This window comes from Schistocerca piceifrons, chromosome 1 (assembly GCF_021461385.2).
Source record: "Schistocerca piceifrons isolate TAMUIC-IGC-003096 chromosome 1, iqSchPice1.1, whole genome shotgun sequence".
NCBI classification, from domain to species: Eukaryota; Metazoa; Arthropoda; class Insecta; order Orthoptera; family Acrididae; genus Schistocerca; species Schistocerca piceifrons.
The window spans coordinates 1,093,645,122-1,093,667,670 of record NC_060138.1 but is presented as its reverse complement, the minus strand read 5'-3'; the positions used below and the strand labels follow the sequence as shown (position 1 = coordinate 1,093,667,670).

At 37.9% G+C, this 22,549-nt stretch overlaps 1 protein-coding gene across 1 annotated transcript in view; it reads right to left on the bottom strand.

Moving 5' to 3' along the window:
* LOC124775692 (rap guanine nucleotide exchange factor 2) overlaps positions 1-22,549 on the bottom strand; it is a 422,124-nt gene that overhangs the window by 88,376 nt on the left and 311,199 nt on the right. The window contains exons 4-12 of the mRNA XM_047250523.1: positions 17,204-17,404; positions 16,716-16,871; positions 16,396-16,535; positions 14,945-15,167; positions 11,850-11,986; positions 10,096-10,384; positions 9,201-9,360; positions 8,142-8,457; positions 7,169-7,364 (exon numbers count right to left, since the gene is read on the bottom strand). Of these exons, the coding sequence (XP_047106479.1) occupies positions 7,169-7,364; positions 8,142-8,457; positions 9,201-9,360; positions 10,096-10,384; positions 11,850-11,986; positions 14,945-15,167; positions 16,396-16,535; positions 16,716-16,871; positions 17,204-17,404 (1,818 nt within the window). The remainder of the gene's footprint in view (positions 1-7,168; positions 7,365-8,141; positions 8,458-9,200; positions 9,361-10,095; positions 10,385-11,849; positions 11,987-14,944; positions 15,168-16,395; positions 16,536-16,715; positions 16,872-17,203; positions 17,405-22,549) is intronic.

Sequence of the window (22,549 nt, the reverse complement as noted above, 5' to 3'; positions counted from 1 at the left end):
AAATCATATTCATCCCTACATGATGAATGTCTTCCAATGAAGGACACGGTATTTCAGCAAGGTAAATACTTTGCCACAGTGTTAGAAATGTGCATTAAAGTGCTGGAAGAGGTCAACATAACAAATTCAAAGTATTTCTCTCACCACCAAATTCCCCAGATCTTTAACCCACTTGGAACCTATGGAACAACCTCAATTTTCACATTCAAACATGCCAACCACTACTCAACAGCTCTGGAATGCACTACTGACTAAGGTTTGCAGGCAGCTGAGGAGGCAAGCCCGGCCCCCACATGGATTGCCATGAAGAACAAGCCAGACCTGCCTCCTGCACTGTAGGCATCTTAACCTGTGGTTCATGTTTCCACAAAAGTAGAAGTCACGCATGAGAGTAAAGATGGCTTAAACATTGTTTGAAATAAAAACTGAAATCACTTCCTGTTTAATAAAGATCCTAACAGTGACAATTAAATACAATAATCACCAGTGAAGGAAACACAATGAAATAGAGTTAAGTTACTGTGTTTTAACACAGCGGTCAACTATAATTCTCTCACAAAGTACTGTCAGATAGATAATGTTGGCTGCAGCCAAAAAGAATGACTACTAACCAAACTCTTCCACGATTGAGAACTAGGGACCCGACTGACCACCTTAAAGTTTCGGGTATGAATACAAACATGGCAACATCTAATACGACAGCTCAAGTTCAAACTGCTGCTACACTTGCTACAAACAGGATTTACTTTGGATGCTAGGAGACCCTTGCAATAACACTAGTCCATAGCACTTACAACCACAGCTAATGAAACAACCAAAACTTGATCGAGAGATTTCATTGACCATAGTTTGTGTTAATTAATGGCAACAATGATAATGATTGTGATCAACCCAAACAATAATGTTTACAAGCTACTAGTATTGTGGGATTTGGATGGGGGTTTAAAGTTTCCTTGCCAACGGGACTGATGACATGCTGAGAAGCTGAATATTGGACAATAGTTTTGTGTGCTCATGGAGAAACAACATTCTTGGGAAACACAAGAGTTTGTTGGTTAAGTTCTTTTTTATTTTTAATTAGTTCAGTATTAAAGTTGGTGATAGGGAGATTAATAAACAGCCTTTCATGAAAGCCGGAACTGTTTTCCTAGAAATTCTGGGGCTTGCTCAGGATCAACTGAAAGAGTGATGATGCACTTTTGTTGCCTGATCTACGATGTTTATGACTAACTTTTCTGAGCGCTGTTTTCCTCCGACAATGCAGTGACATGCAATTGTTTTGAGTCTGGTTCTATGATGAGAATTCACATTTTAATGATGTTTAATGGTAGCAGTGTGACACAAGGAAAAATTTTAAATGTATAGAAAGGAGAAAACGCTGACGGAAACATAAGTAAATGGCAACATTTGGAGAAATCGAAAAAGTAAATGAAAATATAACCTAGGCACTGGTTAAAATTACTAAATCACTATGCAAGTTAATTTTCAGAACAGTTTAGGATCACAGAAGAAACCTGTAGCACCTGAGAGTTTTCTGGTTTTACTTTTCAGTCAATAGCTGGTGTGCATGAAACTAAAAAGTCATTCATTGAAGGATCATTTTCAGAAGCAAAGTTAAGAGCAATCTGCAATATACTGCGTATAGATAGCGGGACAAAAAATGAAATTGCTACCTAAATTTGGTAATACTTATCCATCATTTACAAAATTGATATGAAAATTAACAATGAGATAGAATGTCAAGAGGAAGTGGAACAAGACTATTATAGGCCAGATTTGACAAACAAGGTGAAAAGAACGATCTCCAATTGTTTAATATGTTAAACTGTGAATAAGAAACAAGAAAGAAGGAAGCTTTCCTTCGTACCTTATTCAAAGAAAGTAAGCTATTATATACATATCTCATGGATCGTATTGGACCACTTAAATCTACAGACAAAAGGTACAACCACATTCTACATATTACTGATACATTTACGAAGTTTGCCTCACTATATCCTGTACAGACTACAAAATCAACAGAAGCAATTAGTAAGATGGAATTACCAATGGAGGGAACTTTTTTGCTTCTCAAAAATTCAAGAAGTACTGCTTTACAGAATAAATTGAACACATTTTAATTTTAACTAAGACAGGACTACCCAAAGCTAATGGAAAGATTACGAAGGTTAATTCTCCTTTGGCTAAAATGATTTCTGGGCTCAGTCTTGATAGCCCTTGGGATAAGTGGTATCATCAGCTCCACGTGTCATGAATTCAACATACCATGTCTTGGGAAAACTTCATTTGAACTTTCGGCAGGAGTTAGGTTGCACACATAGACTGATCTTCACATCACAAAATCATTAGAAGAAGAAATTACTATGTCATCTGAAGAGATGACACAGTAAACTGAGGGAAGTTGCTACATTCAGGGTGTATACACGGACAAGGGAAAAAAATTCCCGGATTTTTCCCAGATTTCCTGGTTAAAAATACACTTTCTCCCAGACGAAAATACACGTTCTCCATGTTAAATGACAGCTGTAAAACTTATCAATCCTTTGAAGGATTAATGTTTCATGAGCCAGCCTGAAATTCCCGGCACATTAGTAAACGACCACAAGCGGGGCAAAAAAATATTTAAAAAAATTATATGCAGCCACAAGTACGCTGCATATTTTCATATTACAAAAGTATAAATTCTAATTTCCACCAAACTCGGCAAGTTAGTTTCCAAAACATTGAAATCGAGTTTGCGATGCAATTTTGTAAGGCAATCATAGCTCATGCCACGTGATCTCGCCACCCAATGAAAGCAAGTATTCAGAGCATAGAACACGCGATGTAGTCAGTCAACAGGAACATCGCTATTAAATAGGGTCAATACATGAGTACGGAAAGTTAATGGTTTAAATTAATATACAAGTGTGGCTGCAAGGCAAGGTACGCTTTCACATATAATATTGGTCTCGAAGATCAATTAGTTACCAGAAAAACTAAGGTTTCAATTGGTCTTTTTTATGTGTGTTACACTGTAATTCATCTTGTGTGAAAGGATATTTACATTGACAGTGACGCTTTTCAAACCACTATTTGCAATATTTTCCCTCGAGCTATTAGAAACGGGTTTGTTTCATCAGCTGCCATTGGCCTCCAGATAACAGTTTTTACTGCCTGTACGCAGCCTGTAAGTTCGTACGTTTAAGTCATTAAGAGAACTTACATAACGTAGTAAAGGAAACAGAACATCGCATGATAATCCAAGAGCATCGGAATTTCGTAAACCATACTGAAATACCCAATTCCTCTTAAAGTGTACATTTGTATGTCCAGATTCACAATGAAGTAGGCCCCAGCCTGATATTAAGTTTTTCAGTGTGGTTTTCTGGATGTAAATTTTCTTGGAGTACCAATACTGCATTACCTCATGTTCGGTTCTTTATTATTGTGGCATCGAATGAAATGAAGACTTGCACCGCGGCCGAACTTCCCCGAATAGGGGCCTCCCGGCCAACGATGCCAACGCTCGTTTCATTTTATCGATAATTCCATACGTGCCAGAAGACGAAAACATTCACTTTAAATCCAGCAAACAGATGAAACTAGGCAATAGTATGGAATGAAACACTTCGTTTCAAATAAATTGACTGCCTCAGTGGAAAATATTAAGAACAACCAAATTTCTTTAGCAAACCGACAAAAATAACTCCACCATTCTGCAAGGCAATTAATGCTTGAGTTAAAAACTTGGAAATAAAATAAAACCAAAAAACTGAAACGAATAACATATTCTGGTCTTCGATAACCATGTGAATCTATGAAATCTATGAATTGATGGCTCCCGGCCACAGAAATCCGTTTTGTTTCCATGATGTGAGATCTGTAAATGAAGAGGAAACAGCAAAATAACTAAATGTAAACACTGTATGCCAGAAAAATTTTCCAGCTACAGCCACACTTCCAAGTAGCCAGAGGCGGGAGAATGTACTGTTCATAAGCGACTGGCATCTGCTCTAACAAAGCTAACGTAAACAATTGTGATGTCACTCTCATCTCAAGCAGGTTGCTGTTATGAAGTATTACATAGTCTTTCGTCCTAATGCCTTTAACACATTTTGTTGTAAATGGCGCATTTCCTTTGCAACTTAAGTTTTACTTAATTTTTTCTCTCGTTTATGTTTTATTGCTGCAATATAATTCTGCAGTAGCGAGGTAGAGTAATATTATTTGTTAGACTGTCAGTTGTAAGCATTCAAAATTACAAAAATGTAATTGAAAATTAAATCTCAGAAAAATTCCTGGACTTCTAAAAATTCTCCGTGTTTTTCCTGGTTTTCTCCCGGATGAAAAAATTCCCGGTTTTTTCCTGGATCTCCCTGTTGTCCCGGGGCGTATACACCCTGTACATTACAAATCAACTATGTGCAAGAAGAAAACCTATTTCAGCTTCAACTGATATCAGAAGAAAGCTTCCAAGTACAAAGTTGATGCCCTGGCCACAATGAAACGAACACAAACTGGACCAACATTAAAGCTGAAGGCCAAGGATCTAGGTCGTTATTGAGATATGAAAATTAAAACAAATCATACCTATGATGCATGCCACAAAGATGATAACCTTGAGAGCCACAGGACAACAACAACATGTGCTGAATTTATGCAATCCTGGCCAAGTCAGATGATTGTCAATGTAACTGAATGTGGGATTTGAACAGTGGTTTAAGGATTTCCCTGCTGAAAGACTGGTGTCATGCCAGGGAAATGAATACTGTACAGGAGTTGTGCGTTCATGGGGGAACTATGTTCATGGAAGAAAAACTTGTTTCTTGATTAAGTTCTTTTGTAGTTCGGCATTAAAGTGTGTTATGAGAAGAGGTGGGAATTTAAGGAGATGGGACCCGGATAAACTGAAAGAACCAGAGGTTGTACAGAGTTTCAGGGAGAGCATAAGGGAACAATTGACAGGAATGGGGGAAAGAAATACAGTAGAAGAAGAATGGGTAGCTTTGAAGGATGAAGTAGTGAAGGCAGCAGAGGATCAAGTAGGTAAAAAGACAAGGGCTAGTAGAACTCCTTGGGTAACAGAAGAAATACTGAATTTGATTGATGAAAGGAGAAAATATAAAAATGCAGGAAATGAAGCAGGCAAAAAGGAATACAACGTCACAAAAATGAGATCAACAGGAAGTGCAAAATGGCTAAGCAGGGATGGCTAGAGGAGGATGTAGAGGCTTATCTCACTAGGGGTAAGATAGATACTGCCTACAGGAAAATTAAAGTGACCTTTGGAGAAAAGAGAGCCACTTGTATGAATATCAAGAGCTCAGATGGAAACCCAGTTCTAAGCAAAGAAGGGAAAGCAGAAAGGTGGAAGGAGTATATAGAGGGTCTATACAAGGGCGATGTACTTGAGGACAATATTATGGAAATGGAAAAGGATGTAGATGAAGATCAAATGGGAGATACGATACTGCGTGAAGAGTTTGACAGAGCACTGGAAGACCTGAGTCGAAACAAGGCCGCGGAAGTAGACAACATTCCATTGGAACTACTGACGGCTTTGGGAGAGCCAGTCCTGACAAAACTCTACCATATGGTGAGCAAGATGTATGAGACAGGCGAAATACCCTCAGACGTCAAGAAGAATATAATAATTCCAATCCCAAAGAAATCAGGTGTTGACAGATGTGAAAATTACCGAACTATCAGTTTAATAAGTCACTGCCGCAAAATACTAACGCAAATTCTTTACAGACGAATGGAAAAACTGGTAGAAGCGGACCTCGGCGAAGATCAGTTTGGATTCCGCAGAAATGTTGGAACATGTGAGGTAATACTGACCCTACGACTTATCTTAGAAAATAGATTAAGGAAAGGCAAACCTATGTTTCTAGCATTTGTAGACTTAGAGAAAGCTTTTGACAATGTTGACTGGAATACTCTCTTTCAAATTCTGAAGGTGACAGGGGTAAAATACAGGGAGCAAAAGGCTGTTTACAATTTGTACAGAAACCAGATTTCAGTTATAAGAGTCGAGGGGCATGAAAGGGAAGCAGCGGTCGGGAAGGGAGTGAGACAGGGTTGTAGCCTGTCCCCGATGTTATTCAATCTGTATATTGAGTAAGCAGTAAAGGAAACAAAAGAAAAATTCGGCATAGGTATTAAAATCCATGGAGAAGAAATAAAAACGTTGAGGTTTGTCGATGACATTGTAATTATGTCAGAGACAGCAAAGGACTTGGAAGAGCAGTTGAACGGAATGGACGGTGTATTGAAAGGAGGATATAAGATGAACATCAACAAAAGCAAAACGAGGATAATGGAATGTAGTCGAATTAAGTGGGGTGATGCTGAGGGAATTAGAGTAGGAAATGAGACACTTAAAGTAGTACAGGAGTTTTGCTGTTTGGGGAGCAAAATAACTGATGATGGTCGAAGTAGGGAGGATATAAAATGTAGACTGGCAATGGCAAGGAAAGCGTTTCTGAAGAAGAGAAATTTGTTAACGTCGAGTACAGATTTAAGTGTCAGGAAGTCATTTCTGAAAGTATTTGTATGGAGTGTAGCCATGTATGGAAGTGAAACATGGACGATAAATAGTTTGGACAAGAAGAGAATAGAAGCTTTCAAAATGTGGTGTTACAGAAGAATGCTGAAGATTAGATGGGTAGATCATATAAGTAATGAGGAGGTACTGAATAGGATTGGGGAGAAGAGAAGTTTGTGGGGCACAACTTGACTAGAAGAAGAGACCGGTTGGTAGGACATGTTCTGAGGCATCAAGGGATCACAAATCTAGTATTGGCGGGCAGCGTGGAGGGTAAAAATCGTAGAGGGAGACCAAGAGATGAATACACTAAGCAGTTTCAGAAAGATGTAGGTTGCAGTAGGTACTGGGAGATGAAGAAGCTTGCACAGGATAGAGTAGCATGGAGAGCTGCATCAAACCAGTCTCAGGACTGAAGACGACGATGATGATGACAACAACAACAAAGATTAATAAATAGCTCTTCTTGAAAATCCTACTGTACTGATACAAGTGCTTATAGGTTCCCCAAAGGAGTAAGGTATACAGTCTAAATATCCGAGGCCTTAAAAAGCACATAGAAAGAAACTGAACAGCCACACTTTGATCGTTGTCTCGGAAGAATTTAGCGATTAACAGAAGACAATCTACAAATCTTACCTTATGTACAAGCAAATATTTGCAAGTTTGGTCAGCCTTATAAACTTTGAGCACATGCTCTGGATAGTCTGAACGCAAGTCATCGTAGCAGATGCTCATTAAATCTGGATTACTATGACTGTGATACAGACTCGTCTGCCCTGGCTGCGAGGACGCTGACTGTAGGTATGGGCTGTCATCTGTATGTACCCCGTCACTGAAAAAGACACACACTCACTCGGAGGACACGTCACACATCTTGCACCCTATTATACAAAACAATATTATTCTGAGTCACAGTAAATTTTACTAGTTATTACTATTATTCCACTAGCTATGCAAGATTTACCAGAGTAACCATTCAAACAAGCACTATATGACTGGTTAGTTGCCCATCCATTCTATGACAAAGGATTTCATAAATTGTAATATTATATTGTAATAACAAACTGATTACTCTTTTGCAACAGGAATAATATAGTAATATAAGTATGACTTTGTAGGATTTCACCAATCGTAATATTACACTGTAATAACAAACCTATTGTTCTATTGCAACATGAATTATATTGCATTATATGTATGACTTTTGTCTATTCCCTTAATGGCCTAATGACAATAAAATTATTCTATTCTATTATTTCCATCAGACACCAAGGAGACTTATAGATTTTCAAGAAGGGACATAATTTTCTGCTTGGACTATTATTAAATGTATCTATTTACAATCACACTTTTGGCCTATTATGAAACTCTCAAGTGATAGCTGCAACAATATAAAATGCTAAAGCATCAGTTCAACTTCAAGAATGTACTCTTAAAATTACAACCAGCACCTGAGAATGACACAACAGGCTGAAAATGTGATTATGAACAAATATAATTAACAACAGTCCAGAAAGCAAATTTTCCATATCTAAACTACTGCAGGACTGTACAAGCAAGTAAACAGAAAATAATACAACTTATAGCACCGCAAGTCAGGTTCCCTTACACAATAGTATTCTTTGGTAGAATGTTCATTTTGATAAGTGCTCTCTGGAGCCGCTTCTTTGGGCCCAGGGTCATGAAGCCACCCTTGCCGCTTCCATCCTTCTTGGCATCCTTGCTGGGAGAGGAGTTGACAGGCAGCTGCACAGGTGCTGGGGTGGCCGCAGTAGGGGGGATGGAAGCAGCACCTGCCAGGAGCGCAGCAGTCGGATCGACCGTCGACAGCCGGAGCCGTGGGTCGGGACCGAGGCGGGACACTTTGTTGTGGCCAGTCCGCGGCCGTGGTGAGCTTTCAGGCGTCTGCAGCATCTCTTTGAACTCTGGAACATGAGTCGGCAGAATCATTAATATCTGTTAGTTGATTTTTCTATGACACCAAACAAACTAAACCTTCAACTGTATGCTGATAATGTACATGGAAGTAATACTGTCAGAACAATGAAATGAGAAAAGAAAGTTTATTTGTAAAATGAGGGCATAATTGTAAAACTGACTCATTCTACATCACAGTAAGATGTTGCAGATATGATTCATGGCACACACAAATAGCTAACTATTTTCATATTACTGTTCATTCTTGGACTTAACATGCTTCAGTGTGCAAGAAAAAAATGGAATAGTGAAAATGGTCATCAGACACGTCAGCAATACTTCGCGTATACAAAAATCAGGTTGTTCAAAATGAGACAGTAAGTGTGGGAAAACAAGAGGGGAAAAAAAGCAAAAATTCTTCCAAAATTTGAATAGTATGAAAACCTTTACAGAAGTAACTGAATATGATTATTCTCCTTCCAATTAACACCTCTTATCCAACGCATATGTCTTCATTATTGTGACAATATTTGTTTTCATGTTCTGCATGTGTCCACAGTACGATTATGAAAATATTTTGCAAATCGTGTTAACGTCATTGTCTCATTCCATGAAGAGACTATGAAACATTAAAACCAATGTTCATCACGTAATACCTTACGCATACAAAATATACACAGAAAAGTTCAACCCTTAATTTACCAACATACTTTTAACAACATTACCAATGATTTCTATTGGTTTGTCTCACCTAGCAAGTTTGACTTCACTGTAATGCTCAGGTGGGTTGTGCCCCTCAGAATCTCTAGTGCTTTCGAATGGCTAACATGTGCAAAACTCTGTCCATTCACTTCAAGAATCTGGTCTCCTCTCTTCAAACCAACATCTTCAGCTTTTGATTTTTTGATGACCTATAAATTTCAAACATTGATAAATTTCAAACATTGAAGAAATGGTAAAACACATATAATTTTCAAATAAATTAATTTGTCAGCAACAGCTTACTATTCTTAAACAGTCAAACAAACAAAAATGAAATGTGAACCAAATAACATTAGAAATAACATCAATTTTTCAGACTCTCACAGGCAGAAATAGAATATTAACACAGAAAAGGTTAAAAAATGAGACGCCAGAGTCAAAATGCTTTGACTTTATGGCATTCCTTTGTGTGACCATTGAAAACAAATTACCAGACAAAGCCAAAACTGCTACTGTTGAGAGTCTGGCTATTATTGTAATTGTTATTACGATTATTATTATTTCTTTACTTTGAGCAAGAATTGGATGATCATATCTTGCTTTATCTCAAGTTCAAATGGTTCAAATGGCTCTGAGCACTATGGGACTTAACATCTGAGGTCATCAGTCCCCTAGAACTTAGAACTACTTAAACCTAACCAACCTAAGGACATCACACACATCCATGCCCGAGGCAGTATTCGAACCTGCGACCATAGCAGTTGTGCAGTTCCAGACTGAAGCGTCTAGAACCACTCGGCCACCAGCGGCCGGCTTTATCTCAAGTCAGTAATGCTACAATCATTTACTTTCTTCACAGTTAAAAATTAGCTATGAACTTTCATAAGTGAGTCATTTTTCAGACTATGAAAATTGAAAAGGTGAATATTTTTAATGTGCATTACCTGGGATATGAATATACCAAAACCCATTTCAAAGCCACCAATAATTGAAAATTGTAACACTTCATCCCTCGAGGGTCTTGCCAGAGTCACATTACGTGTCCTTGCTTTTGCAGCACAAGCAATGTTCAGGAGCCTCAGCTGGCCCTGCATTTTCTCTCTTTCCAAGCACTGTTCAAATGTTTCCAGGAACTCCATCATGGATGGGTCTGTCTCAAAGTCAGTGAAATGATTGTTCACCCACAAAAGCACCACCCTTGTAACACGATCCCTGATGCACGGTTCATTAAACCTACACATAAAAATACACATTAATTAGTTCATTCACAATTTTAGATGGATAAAAAGAAATCCAGGTTCGCTCTCACGCACACACACACACACACACACACACACACACACACACACACACACACACACATTCAGCAAACAAATGATCACCACTTAAAACTGAAAATGGCGCGTGGTATAGCAAGAAAAATGTGAAATATTGTACATATTTTGTTACCAGAAAACAAATGGTGATCATAAATACAAGCAAAAAATCTGATTTTCTGTATGTAAGATATGGAGTTCCACATTCCAGAGGTTCTGAGCTGGGACCTTTCCTGCTTGTTACATATGTAAATGACATGCCCAGTCTTGTGTCATGTAAAGCCGTGATGTATGTTCATTGTGCCAATTTCATCACATCTGAGACAGATGAAAAGATCATGGTGCAAATGAATGAACTCTTGATAAAAGAGTCAACTCAGTGGTTCAAAGACAATAGATTAAAGCTAAATGCTAATAAAATAGAACATTCAGTTTTCTCCTTCAGGCACCCAACTCTACAAAAATTTATGTTGGAATGCCCAGATAGAAAAAGTTTCTAATAAATTACTGAGAGTAGTGTATCTGACTAAAAAATTAAAAAGCTGTGTTAATCATGACCTCCTCCTGATGGTATATTATTCATTTTTCAAATCACATTTTAACTATGGGCTATATGGGGAAACTGCTGGAGCTAAGAAAGTAATAAGATGCATTTTTGGCCTACAGAACACAACTTCTTGAAAAAATAGTTCACTGAATACAAAATACTTACTGTCCAAGTTAGTAAATACTCCAAGTTCTTGTGATCCTTCAGTTTCTCCCAGCGTATTTCTTGCTCGAACTGTCCACGGGTGTACTGCCGGTCCATAGTGTCCCTTGCGAGGGGAGGGGATTTAATACAGCCGCTCGCCCTCAGGAGCTCAGTTCGTCAGTGCACCTGACGATGGCGACATGTCTGATCGATGAAATATTGTGCCCGTGGGACACTATGGACCGGCAGTACACCTGTGGACTGTTCGAGCACTCCAAGTTCTCGTTTATGCCAAAGAGAACGCATATACATATAAATTTATGGCTAATGTCCATACTGATAAAACAAGGAACAGAAACCTGAGCAATGTCCCCTTGACTAGGCTATTCAAGACTAAAAATAACTTTGCATACATTGGCAAAATGTTTCTGAACAAGATGTAACCATGTTAATGATTTGATAATTTAATTACAACGTAAACTAAATTCTGTACCTGTACAATATAAGCTGTATAATAAAAATTTAAATTGCCACTTATGTAAATTAAATATGTAAACAGATTTATATTATAATATTATATTCTGTAAAGAAACAATTTGTACTAGATGATGTCTCCAGCAACTTCAACCTCACTGTTGTCTTCATACAAATAAAAGGATCCGATCTGATCAAATATTACTGTAAAACTTACCAGTCAAGCAGCTGATTTGCAACTGTTACTGAATTATCAATGAAAGTTCGATGTGTAAGTAGAAAATCTTCAACGTATGTAGGATCGATCATGGAATTTTCTTCTATCAACTGAAACATTAACCTCTCTGGTGTCCCCTGAGAAACAAAACAAAGAACTATTTAATGCCAAATACAGAAAGCTAAAACCTACACTTAGTTCTAAAAGACAGTATTTCCTCGGCACTGAAAATGGGGTTGAGATGGTGGGAACCATTTGAAAAAAAAATAAAGGAACTGCAAGAAACAAATGAAAATTAGGGAACAGAAACTTGGGCAGCATATGAGCAGAACTACATGTTTATGACAGTTACGGTGCCTGTAAACACTCACTCACTCTCTAAGGGTACGATAAAAGCACAGAATGTAAAAAAGTAAGGATCATCAAGTCACTGTGATGCAAGAGTATGTTTTTAATTGGATACAAAGAAGTGCAAGTACCATTACAATAATCCTGCTCTAGTTTGCTATGGCTGCCAACAATTGCTATAAACTTCAGGTTAGTTCCTGCAACAGCACTGTGGCCAACTTCTGCTCATATTCAAAGTCCATCAACAATTTCTTAACCATCAAAATTCTGCTGTGCTAAATAAATACGATAGGTCTTATTAACATTTTTTATATATATATATATATATATATATATATATATATATATATATATATATATATATATATACAAAAAACAAGTGAGGGCAACTATGTACCACATAGTGGAGACACTGAACAGTTGATAGGCACACAAAAAACCAACTAAACACCATAGCTCAGTGTTAGCGCTTGTGTTCATTCTCGGAGCCCGGTAGTTTTTATGCGAGGGGTTCCACGGCAGGGAGGGAGGGGGCAGCTGTTAGCACAACTTGACGATGAATGCAATTTCAAAAGCTGAGGTACAGTGTATAGTGTCCACCTATTTTTAAAATGCCTACACACTTATTGAGTGCCGAGTGGTTGTCTTTTCTCATTCCATGGTTTGTTCTACCTTCACTGTATTAATCTCGATACAGTGAGACACTGAAGTAAACACTTCATTAATATGAAATTTAATGTCCATCTGGCAATACAATAATCTTCCAATGTAAACACATTTACTGTTTCTAACAGTCATTAAACTTTCTTGACCAAATGGCAGATATCTTTCTTCTTTTTTAGCTACATAATTTTTATATTGCATGGAATTCTGTGGTATATACTTACTCCTGACTAACGTGTAAAAATACTAGTTGCAGCTCCAGATGCAACTAAGACAGGGCATATGATAGGTTACACTGCATTCCAGCCAAATGAAGCATGTGTCATTAGCTATCACTGTACACAAGCAATTCAACTGCTAATATGTCTTTGTGGCAGTATGAAAGTTCACTGTTAGAGTAGACAGATGTTTCAGTGTTGATATTGAAGGCATCATAATTAATGTCCAAGATCTAGTAGTTGAGCAGGAATATTATCTCAGATTACAAAAGAATGGGATCAACACAGAGGAGCTGTTTACCCTAAATCAAAATTACAATGCCTCTAATACTCTACACATCAACTAAAGGGTCAAATAAATGTGCTACCAGGCAGCATTTCACACTCCCCTCCTGCCCCCTCTCCAGTATTATGAATAATTTACATAGTCGCCAAATCTGAAATACTTCAGATTTCTGATGCACATTATGGAAAACGAATTAACATAGAAATAAGTTTTCATATTAATAGAGGCAAAAAGCAACTATAATGAAAAGTAGTAGGTGTATTAGTAGTACTAGTAGTAAAATAATAATTATTGTTCTGCGACTCAGTGCCTCCTCTATGTGGTGAGTATTAATATTAATCTATATTACACTTCCATACAAAAAACGGAACAAGGCTTCGCACTTCAGGTGAGCAATGACTTATTTAGAGGAGGAGAGGATCCACACATTGTGTTGTGCATAAACACGAGTGAAATAATAGTGTGTAAAGGAAATTAAAAAAAAAAATGCTAGTTGGTGGTAATTTCTTGTGCATAAACCTGTCATTCAATTTTCATTTTGTGGTTACAAATGATATATTAATCAAAGTCATACTACATCATTATTCAGAAACGAAAAGCGAAATTTTCCAAAACGTATAGTGAGAAAGCTAATTCAAAAGCTGCTTACTAAAAGTGTGGACATCTTTTACAATAATCCACATCACAAGAAACAGAATAATACATGCCCATCCTCTACATAATTCGCTAGATGAGCTGTAGTCCTCGACTGCTAGTTATCTTGTGTATTATGGCTCAGATGTCAGGACACATATTCCATTGTTTGAAACATTTTTTTAGTATTAGTTAAATAAAATTTCTACAGTGTGTGAAACAAACAAAATTTTGGCAAGGAAACTGTGCTCAAACTGCTGTAAATAACATATAAATTTAAATACCATGCAAGTCTTTCTAAATCTTGTTAAGGGTAAAATTCATAACAACAACAATATACCAACAACTATATCCCTACCAGAACAAAGACTAAGGTAAAATACAATTCACATGATAATGTTTAAGCTATTGGGACATAGTATCAAACAATGAAAAATCGAGGATGGAATAATGACTTTATTATTAAAAGGATAGATTGCCACTCACCATATAGCAGAGATGGCCACGGACGGGGCCCTTCTGGGCGAAAGATTACATGTTTAACAGTCTTTTTGTTGTGCCAATCTGCGACTCAACATATCTGCTATATGGTGAATAGCAATCTACCTTTTTAGTAATCTTATACTTTAAAATACATGATAACTGCAGGAGGGGAGACGCTTTGATGAGGACTGGCATTCACAGTATATTATTTTTCAATTGGCAATGATCAACGGACAGTGCAATCAACACTGGATCATGTGAGCACAAGTATCAGTATACTGGCTTGAGCAGGAAGAGACAGAAAAAAAAAGTTTTCTTTTCCTGTTTTCAGTAGTGTTTGCAGTACTGAATCAGGTTATAGGACTCTACTTGGGAGAATGCTATAGTGCAAACAAAACCAAGTAACCACTTCCACCTTTGATGATACCACAGCTGGCACTGTTGGGTAGAAATTATCCACTTACCCTTATAGCAATGTGGCCACGGCGAGACCCATCTGGAGCCCCTCTCTGCTCTGTTACCAAGACTAGCCTCCCTGCTTCTTCATGCCTTCTTGTATTCTCCTGTCCTTGGAGCTGAATTCTGCAGTAATCTGCTTGCGTTACGCAGACAAACTGGCAGTCGTCAACACGTGTTCTCATTACTCCTTTATGATACAGACGATCCATTGTTGGCAAGATGCCGAAACTACAAACATATTTTTGATTTTCATTTACAATCTGACGTCTCAGTAATATTAAAACATACATTATTACATATTAGCTGTTCAAAAGAGTTTAGGAAAAGCTGAACTATGTTAAATGAAGAGCTAAACTACATTACAGAAAGTGAACTGTATGCAAGTATGGGGGTATTCATAACCCAATATTTTTATTGTATTAGCAGATACAGAAATTTGCAGAGATGGTTGTAGAGAAATTCAAACGTACTCTCAAAGAGAGGGCACTGCTCAAAAAAGAAAGAAATACTCTATGCAATTCACAAATACACTCTTTCATCCATTGCATCAGAAAGCTTAAGTGTCCCTAATTATTTGGTCATCAATATCTGTCTGCATTTCTAGCACGTAATAAATTCTCCACATACTATCTATGTCAATAGTCTTGCTCAGTTGGTGTTCATGTGAAAATAAATATTAAGCAAAGCGTGATCAGTTCTTATTAGGCCTACTTCATTTTGCCACTAATGTGCATTTGTAAGTGAGCTTTGCTCTTTATTCCAACACCTTTCATGGGTTATGCAGCATGTTTGTTTTTATCCATAATGATACCATACCAAAGATGTAAGCTTCTCAGTACTTTTGGTACATGGCTTACAGGATATGATCATTTGTTGATAAACTACTGAGATTTTAACCACACAATTATTAAATCAGAAATCTACATGTAGGGTCAGATGACATAAAAACCAAAATAATCACCAATCAAATGGATTATAAATGTGACAGGGTGCTTCATGCATCTCTTACCCACTAAAATACTTTTTTTCCCTTTCCTAAACAGAAAAATCCATTCAAAACAGCATGGTACTAAATATATCTGAGTGGCAAACAGTAATTACTGGCTACCTCATCTGACTCGCTGTGAATGCAACAAATTTTTCAATGGATTTTTTTCATTTGATACAATCAATTGCCCAATTTACAATGCACTCCCACATCTTTACTGAAATCAAATCATAGATACCCAAAGGTATATCAATTCACAATTCTACACACTAACACACAAACATGCAGAGACAACTGATATACTCTTAGCATAAACACACACTTAAAAAGAGCCTATATTTGAAGGCTAATGTAGAGCTCTCCTGTTACAAAAACCACCTTCTGACTTCTTACATAAATAAAATCTTCAAAAGCTCTACGTGCGTCAGAAACAGTCACTGGAAAAGCATTTCATTTTAGAACACTGACCTGTCACCAACTTGAAGCTGCTCTGTTTCACCATTTGAGTGTTCGACTTCGACATGGCCATTGATGAGAACACTCCACGAGTCCAGCTCTTCCCCATCATTCATGACAATTGTACCAGCTTTTTCCACGACGGCAAAAACCTGCAAAAAGCATTAACAGTTTTCTAGCATTAATCTACTGTTGTGCTCCTCCAACACATTCATACGTAGCCTTACTAAACTTTGGAAGAAATGAATATGTGTAACACATTACAGAAGCAAACAAAAACAATCACTTTTCATGAAAAGAATCAAATGCACTCTGCTAATATCACAACATACCATAACATTACATAATGCTCGTCGAACTGCCAAAGTCATATTAGTGAATGCCTTCAGGTGCTGTGTAAATTCTAGTAATATCTCAACATCTTCATCTGTTCTCTCCGTTGGGTCTTTTTCGAGGCACTCTCTAACAGTGTCACGAACTGTGAGGCTCTGCAATAAAAAATTAAAATTTTAGTTGAAGATGTAAATCAGATAGTTATAAAAATTCCAAAATATGTTTTTAAGATTTCCACAAGGGCTTACAATTCAGTACATATTTTAAATAATTCTAATGAGGAATAACAATAATCCAGACTGCAAAACACTTGAAACAGGTGATTTAAACTAATATCAAATTCACATGAATTCATGAACACACTTGTTTATGCTTTTGGCATGGCATCATACACTGCCTGTGTGGCAGTCCACACACTGTTACACATGACGTCCACTGATTACTGAAGAAACACAAACACAGTATGCGTATACTTGTTGGTACTCACATCAATACTTTCTGCAAGATCCTCTTCTTCATCTGAGTCAACAATAGACTCTATGAGACCAGACAGATCCACTTCATCAGCATCTAATGAGCTCTGCACACTTGCCATTGTGTCCGAGCCACTATATGCTGAACTTGTGTCTGACGAATGAGAAGACCGGTTGGACTTCATATAAAGTTCAGGCCTGCCCGTCAGGGCCAACTGGAAACAAAAATTAATTATTGAAGTGAACAGATGCAAGTAACACACACCAAAAGTATTAAACCACACCAAAATAATTAATTCTTTTTCTCGTGTGTGTGTGTGTGTGTGTGTGTGTGTGTGTGTGTGTGTGTGAGATAGAGAGAGAGAGAGAGTTAGTTTTACTATTTATCTTATACATAGCTCCATGTTTTGGGTGGTTGGCTGGATGCTAAAAATGGACCAAACTACCAGGTCATCTGTCCCTTGCTCCATGTTTTCCTGTGTTTATCTGTATAATATATTTTGCAGTACTCCAAAAAATGTACAGACACATCAATTTATTTAGCGAATGAATTTTAACTACATAGTTACTGGAAATGATTATTCACTAAGCAAAATTCTAACGTATGATGGAGAAATTAGTGTTCCCAAATAAAATTATTTCTTTTGCAAAATATAACCAGTTCACCTCCCTGTCTAACAATACACCTCTCTCAACAAGAGTAAAAAATATATGGTTTATTGTAGTTCCTTCGTTTAGAATTTTGGGGAACTCTTGTATATTAATGTGTGTCTCAAACGATATTAATGCACCCACTATTACCCAGAAAAAACAATTGTTATTCTAAAATTCGCCGAGAAATCTTCAAGTCCGTGCGTTTTGAAGAACGCAGAACTTTATCACTATGTTCACCTGACATTTGTGTCTAACACAGCCAACAGTTTAAACATGATTCATTAAAAGGTTTACTTTTTTCTCTGATGTGGGGATGTTTATATATTAGGACGGCCCTATATGACGTACACATCTGTCACAAAACACAAAACAATTATGACAGTTAGAGGTTATGTCATACACTCCTGTCATTTTTCACCATAACCGTGATCAAGGAACTGATTTATAATTAGTATATATTTACATTATAGAAACAGTCCGTATAATCCATCGGGCCAGATAATGTATACATATTACGGATCTTTTTTACGTGAAAAACCAAACAGCACCATATACATCAACATATTTGCAGCCACCGCCTTCCTAAACTGACGTTCAGTGAGCGCCAATACACTCGCGAGAGAATCTTGCACGAGCTCCATGTTTGTTTTCTTTTTCCATGATAACATTTGAGGATGCTTCATATTGATCAATCTAGAATGATATTATGAGTACATTTTTCAATTATTCTGGTGCTGTAATAACTACTGCATTCCCTTTATGCATGAAATGTTTCATGAAAGCGACGGACGGAATATCTCCCTCTCTGAGAGTCTTTGTCCTGAGTCCACAGGGTAACAGAGTTGATAAAGATAGTCTCTGGTGTAATAGGAATGAGCAAAGCTTCGTGTGTGATGTCGCTCTCCTAAACCCCAAATTAACCAAGATCGCAAAACGTCGATGTCGTCGTCGTCGTCTCTCTCTGACGAAAATAATCTGGAGTACTTTAAAATTCCCGTTGAAAAGTATCTAAGAGCTCACAGTCTAATTAAGTGAATATCACACTTGTGGGTCGCGTCTTCTACGCCGACGTTCCTGACTTTCTTTTCCAGCGCTCAGGATAGCATATGGTATGCTCTGTCACAATAAAAATTAATATACTGTCACCTCCTTTTATATTAGTTTTCTAGAGGAATATATTTCCTTCGTTCACATACCGTTTCAAAAACTGCTAACTTGAATTTATGGTGTGACATAAGTTGTGTGATCATCACACTATCATACCTTAGTGTGGCAAAAGACAGGTTTCATCACATCGTCTCGTTCCCTTCTGTTTCCCCTTGTTCTTAGTACAATACGATATTTCTTAACCTGAAACCTGCCAGCACTGCGTATCTTCTTCAACCTCTGCCTCTCTATTTTTTTTTCTATTTTTTCTTCTTCCTGATTTTCACCTTTTCCAAATGTCTATTTCGATACCTGTACCCATATAATTCAGTCTGTACGAATCACAAGCGAGAAATACCGCAATGGACGAAATCGAAACAAGAATTAAAAGTTCAGGAAAAAGAAATAAAAGTCTGAAAGTTTGCCTGAGGCACTGTAATTCTCTCAGAAACGACAAAGGAGTTGGAAAATAATTTGAATGGTAGTGTTTTGAGAAGTGGCTGTAAGATGATCATCATCAGAAGTAAAATACGGATAATGGGATATGGTTGAATTAAATCGTGCTATGTGGAGGGAATTGATTCGGTATTGAGACGACGAATGTAGTAGCCAAGTTTTGTTATTTGCGCAGCAAAATAACTGACACTGATCAAAGAGCATACAAAATTGAGATTTGCAACAGCAAGGAAAGCATTTCTGTAAAAGAGAAATTTGTTAAGGCGGAATATAAATTTAAGTGTTACGAAGTATCTTCTATAAGTTTCGGTCTGGAGTGTTGCCTTATATAGAAGTGACGAAAAGTAGGTGACACGAAGAGACTACTTGTTTCTGAGATGCGGTGCTAAGAAAGAATGCTCAAGATAAGACGGGTAGGTCCGATAATTAATGAGGCGGTAATGAACTTAAAAAAAACTTAACTAAAAGAAACGATAGGTTAATAAGCATTAGCTGCTGGATGGAAGTTGGGTAAAAACTGTAGGCGAGACCAAGGATTGACAACTGTAAGCACATTCAAGTAGATGAAGGTATCAACAGCTGCGCAGAGGTGGAGACACTTCCACAGGGTAGACTCGAGTGGATATCTGCACCAAAGTCAATTTTCGGAATAAAGACCACCACCACAACAAGAACAGAGGCCTCATATGAAAGTAGCTACTGAAAGAAGTAAGATCTCCCCAGAGAAAATGACGCAGTAGCTTTGGAAATGTTGCCCATACCACCTTCAGGGGCGTCATGTCAGCGATAGACAGGGCAGCCGGTATACTGTGGTAATATGTAAAGCAGCGTGAAACTCTCAGCAGTACTTGGCGTGCAAACCGACACCTCGTCGTCCGAACGCGGGTAACTCGCACATGAAACCCCATAGGGAAACCTCTCCTTCCAAACAGTACCTGGTAAAGTCCCAAGTATTGAAAGATCGTATGTGGTATTTATACCTTAACAGCAGTTGTACCGGTGTGAAATGTGCGCTAAGATACAAATGTGTCGATAGGGAACATTTGTTGTGAACGAGCCTTAATTTTTTTTGTTTGGGTGGTATGACATCTGTCAAAGATATTTAGTATACATCAAGTCATGGAACAAACACCATCATATGTTTTCATCGTGTTAATAATGTCGAATTTTATACCAGAAAGTAATGATTTGCGGAAAGCATTAATTTTTTGTTTTCATTCGAATGCTTTTCGAGGCATATGGTGATCATGCTCTATCAGAAGCAACATGCAAAAGATGGTTTCAACGGTTCAGAAATAATGATTTTGATGTAAGAAATGAAGAACGAGGAAGACCACCAAAAAAGTTCGAAGATGCCGAATTGCAAGCAATATTGGATGAATATGATACTTTGAGTCAGAAGGAAATGGCAGCAATGCTAAATGTTGCACAACAAACAATTTATGGCCGTTTGAAAGCTATGGGAAAGATCCAAAAGGTGGAAAATGGGTGCCACTTGAACTGAATGAAAGACAGATGGAAAACCGAAAAACCATTTGTTAAATTTTGCTTCAAAGACATGAAAGAACATCAATTTTGCATCGAATTGTTGCCGGCGATGAAGAATGGATTTATTTTAAGAATCCTAAACGGGAAAATTCATGGGTTAATCCGGGACAACCATCAACATCGACTGCAAAGCCAGATCGATTCGGCAAGAAGACAGTGCTCTGTGTTTGGTGGGATCAGAAAAGTGTGGTGTATCATGAGCTTCTAAAACCCGGTGAAACTGTGAATACTAATCGCTACAGACCACAAATGATCAATTTGAACTATGCATTGATCGAAAAAAGACCACAATGGACCAGAAGACATGGCAAAGTATTTTTTTACACGACAATGCACTTGCACACAAAACAAAACTGGTTCAGGATACAATCAAAACACTTGGCTGGGAACTGCTACCCCACCCGCCGTATTCCCAGACTTGGCCCCTTCCGACTACCATTTGTTTTCATCAATGGGACACGCATTGGCTGAGGAACATTTCGATTCCTACGAAGAAGTCGAAAATTGCTTCAAAACACGAACATTTCTATTGGCGTGGTGTCCACAAATTGCCAGGAAGGTGGTCAAAATTTATAGAAAGCAATGGTCAGTACTTTGAACAAAATGTTTTTACTTTTCAATTCAAAATTAGTGTTTCATTTTCACAAAAAAACACTCATTTCATACCGGTTCACCTGGTAAATTCCCATTATGGTCGCCTCCATAGCCGAATGGTTAGCGTCACTACTTTTGGTGCGGAAGGACAGGGTCCGGTGCCCGGAACATCCTTAGATTTTTTTTCTGAAATAGGAGGGTCTGATGCAGGATCGACTCTGGCCTTGTGAGGCGAAATAAGGATTGACTGGTTGATCTGAAGGAGGGGCCCAAACTGCGAGGTCATCGGTCCCGTCGGATCAGGGAAGGATGGTGAAGGAAGTCGGACGTGCCCTTTCAAAGGAACCATCCCAGCATTTGCCTATAGCGATTTAGAGAAAACATGGAAAACTTAAATCAGGATGGCCGGACGCAGGGCAAAATAAGGAGCTGCTTGAACAATGTAGCAGCGACATCATCTGGGTTCACCTATTCACAGTAACAACCTGTTGATTAGATGTCCTTCGATCACAGATCGTTTCTCATATTGTCATGTAAGTAGCATTTGGTTAGTCGGAACAAGCTTAATACGTGAGTGGTCTTTATTTTTACATTAAATTCCGATTAAAGAAACAAACTAGGGCTTTACATTACGGATGTGGCCGAAGATCCACGACGGTACACGCAGTCAATAGAGAAGCCGTTATCGACACTGTATGAAAGTTGTTCAGCGTTTGAAAGTTTAAAGGAAGCAGATTGCAGGATAGTGTAATGTTGTGGGGGTATCGGATCGTTCAGTGAGGGTTGTCATGATCCGGGGTATAGAACAGTTCATTTACAAAGTTTGAGATGCAGTGTACCTGACACTTCATTTGGAGTTTTTGCACTGCGTGCTACAGCATATCTTTTGTATGCATATGAATCTACTCATCTAATTAATTTTTGTCATTCTTTACAACTGACTCAATGAACGCTGAGGAGAC